This window comes from Portunus trituberculatus, chromosome 41, assembly GCF_017591435.1.
Source record: "Portunus trituberculatus isolate SZX2019 chromosome 41, ASM1759143v1, whole genome shotgun sequence".
In the NCBI taxonomy this organism is placed as follows: domain Eukaryota; kingdom Metazoa; phylum Arthropoda; class Malacostraca; order Decapoda; family Portunidae; genus Portunus; species Portunus trituberculatus.
Genome location: NC_059295.1, coordinates 6,681,966 through 6,683,684, shown reverse-complemented (window position 1 = coordinate 6,683,684; position 1,719 = coordinate 6,681,966). Strand labels below are relative to the sequence as shown.

Genomic DNA, 1,719 nt, shown 5'->3' with positions numbered 1-1,719 from the left:
GTGGCTATACGTATAGTGTTGTTAAGGAATTTGAAACTAAACTGCCTTTGGGTTGCGGTGTAGTGGTCAGTGAGGCTGGTGAGATACAGAATGGCAAGAGCGGCGTCGTAGGTTACCGTGTAGACAGTGTGTGTGTGTGTGTGTGTGTGTGTGTGTGTGTGTGTGTGTGTAGAAAATCTTCCGTCACTGTTGTTCTCCCTCGCAGATCGGCTGTCTCCGCACCTTTCCGTCCTTCCCTGCCTGGATGGCGCTGTGGTTACGTCTCCTTCTTCTCCTACTCCTTTTTTTCCTTTTCGTCTTCTGTAAGTATGTATTGTGGTACCAACACTAACAACGGCAATGTTTATTTGTACAGTAGTGTGTGAGCTGTCTATATTTCCAAAAACTGTGACTGTAGGTCAGACTTTATTCATTAATATATCTATTTACTTATCAATTTGTTTATGTTTAATTTCTTCGGAAAGGCAGTTTTCATAGAAAGTGTAGGCTTGTAAGTATATTAAGAAGAATGCCCAATTTTTATTTATCTATTTTTTTTGCGGAACTTGCGTTTCATGAATTTCAATTGAAAAATCTTTTCTTGAAGAGAAGTATAAAAATATTTGATACGGAATATGTAGTATTTATCTTACATAGTCGCAGTTTATTCTAGAATAAAAAAAACAACATTATTGTATTTTCTATTTCAATTTATCTAGTTTATTCATTATTTTTATGATTTTTCTTTTATTATCTAGACAAGAACTGAGAGCAGTGTGGGTGAGACGGTTTCCTTTTGTACCTTCAGCAAAACAATATTAATATTAGTTTCTTCCCAGCCACAGAATGAGTATTGGTCGTCACTTTAAAATGTAGAGGCAGGCAGACACCAATGCAGGACACAGAGGCGGCGGGGTGGAGAAATTTGCATTAAGAAATCTCATTATATGTTTACTCTTCTTTTTTTTTTCTTTGGAATCATGGATTAAGTATCCTTACGTAGCAATGTTCATGCAGGCGACCTGTCACCAATTGCTTCTAACGAAGATCAGGTAGTCAGGAGGTCGCCGCTACACACTCCTGTCGAGGCGTCCATACAGGCGGCAATGGAAGCCTCTCGTGTGGCACCTTCATTAATGCAATATAACAAGGGTCCTGAAACAGCCAGTGCAGTCAACGGGGTAACAAGACAGGGGCGGTGGAAGCAGGACAGCGACGACCAGAGAGCGGAACACAGGCCGTCCGAGGCACCACGAAAGGAGACAGAGTTCAGAACAGAGCTGTTTGAGAATCCATTATCGCGTTTGACAAAACCTAGTGGATCAGAAGAGATACCCGAGGTGGTGATTGAAATTGAAGATGGAACAGAGCCACAGAAAAGAATAGCGACCTCAGTTGAGTTTGCAGCAGAAAATCTTGGAGATCGCATCAAAAGGGAGACATCACGGGTCACCGACAAGGCTGACAAGGACACAGACGGTGGTAAGCGAATTTTATTATGTACTATTATAGACTCCGTATACTTGACGGGTGTCAGTATGGGTTTTTCGCAATAACCAATCACATAGGCAAACAAAATTCTCTACCTTCCATCTCTGCATGGAATCACATATATACTCTTTCATATTTTGGGTCATATGTCACTTCACACTTTACCTAGCTAGTAGTACATTTCATTTCATATCGTTACACTCAGGATTGATTGGTGAATCTGAACATCATATCAAAATGCAAAATAAA

The 1,719-nt window shown here is 40.5% G+C and overlaps 1 protein-coding gene across 1 annotated transcript in view; it reads left to right on the top strand.

Moving 5' to 3' along the window:
* Positions 1-209: 209 nt before the first annotated feature.
* The window catches only part of LOC123516791 (acetylcholine receptor subunit alpha-1-B-like), a 17,008-nt gene continuing 15,498 nt past the window's right edge, over positions 210-1,719 (top strand). The window contains exons 1-2 of the mRNA XM_045276455.1: positions 210-302; positions 997-1,461. Coding sequence (XP_045132390.1) covers positions 245-302; positions 997-1,461 — 523 coding nt within the window. The 5' untranslated portion in view covers positions 210-244. The remainder of the gene's footprint in view (positions 303-996; positions 1,462-1,719) is intronic.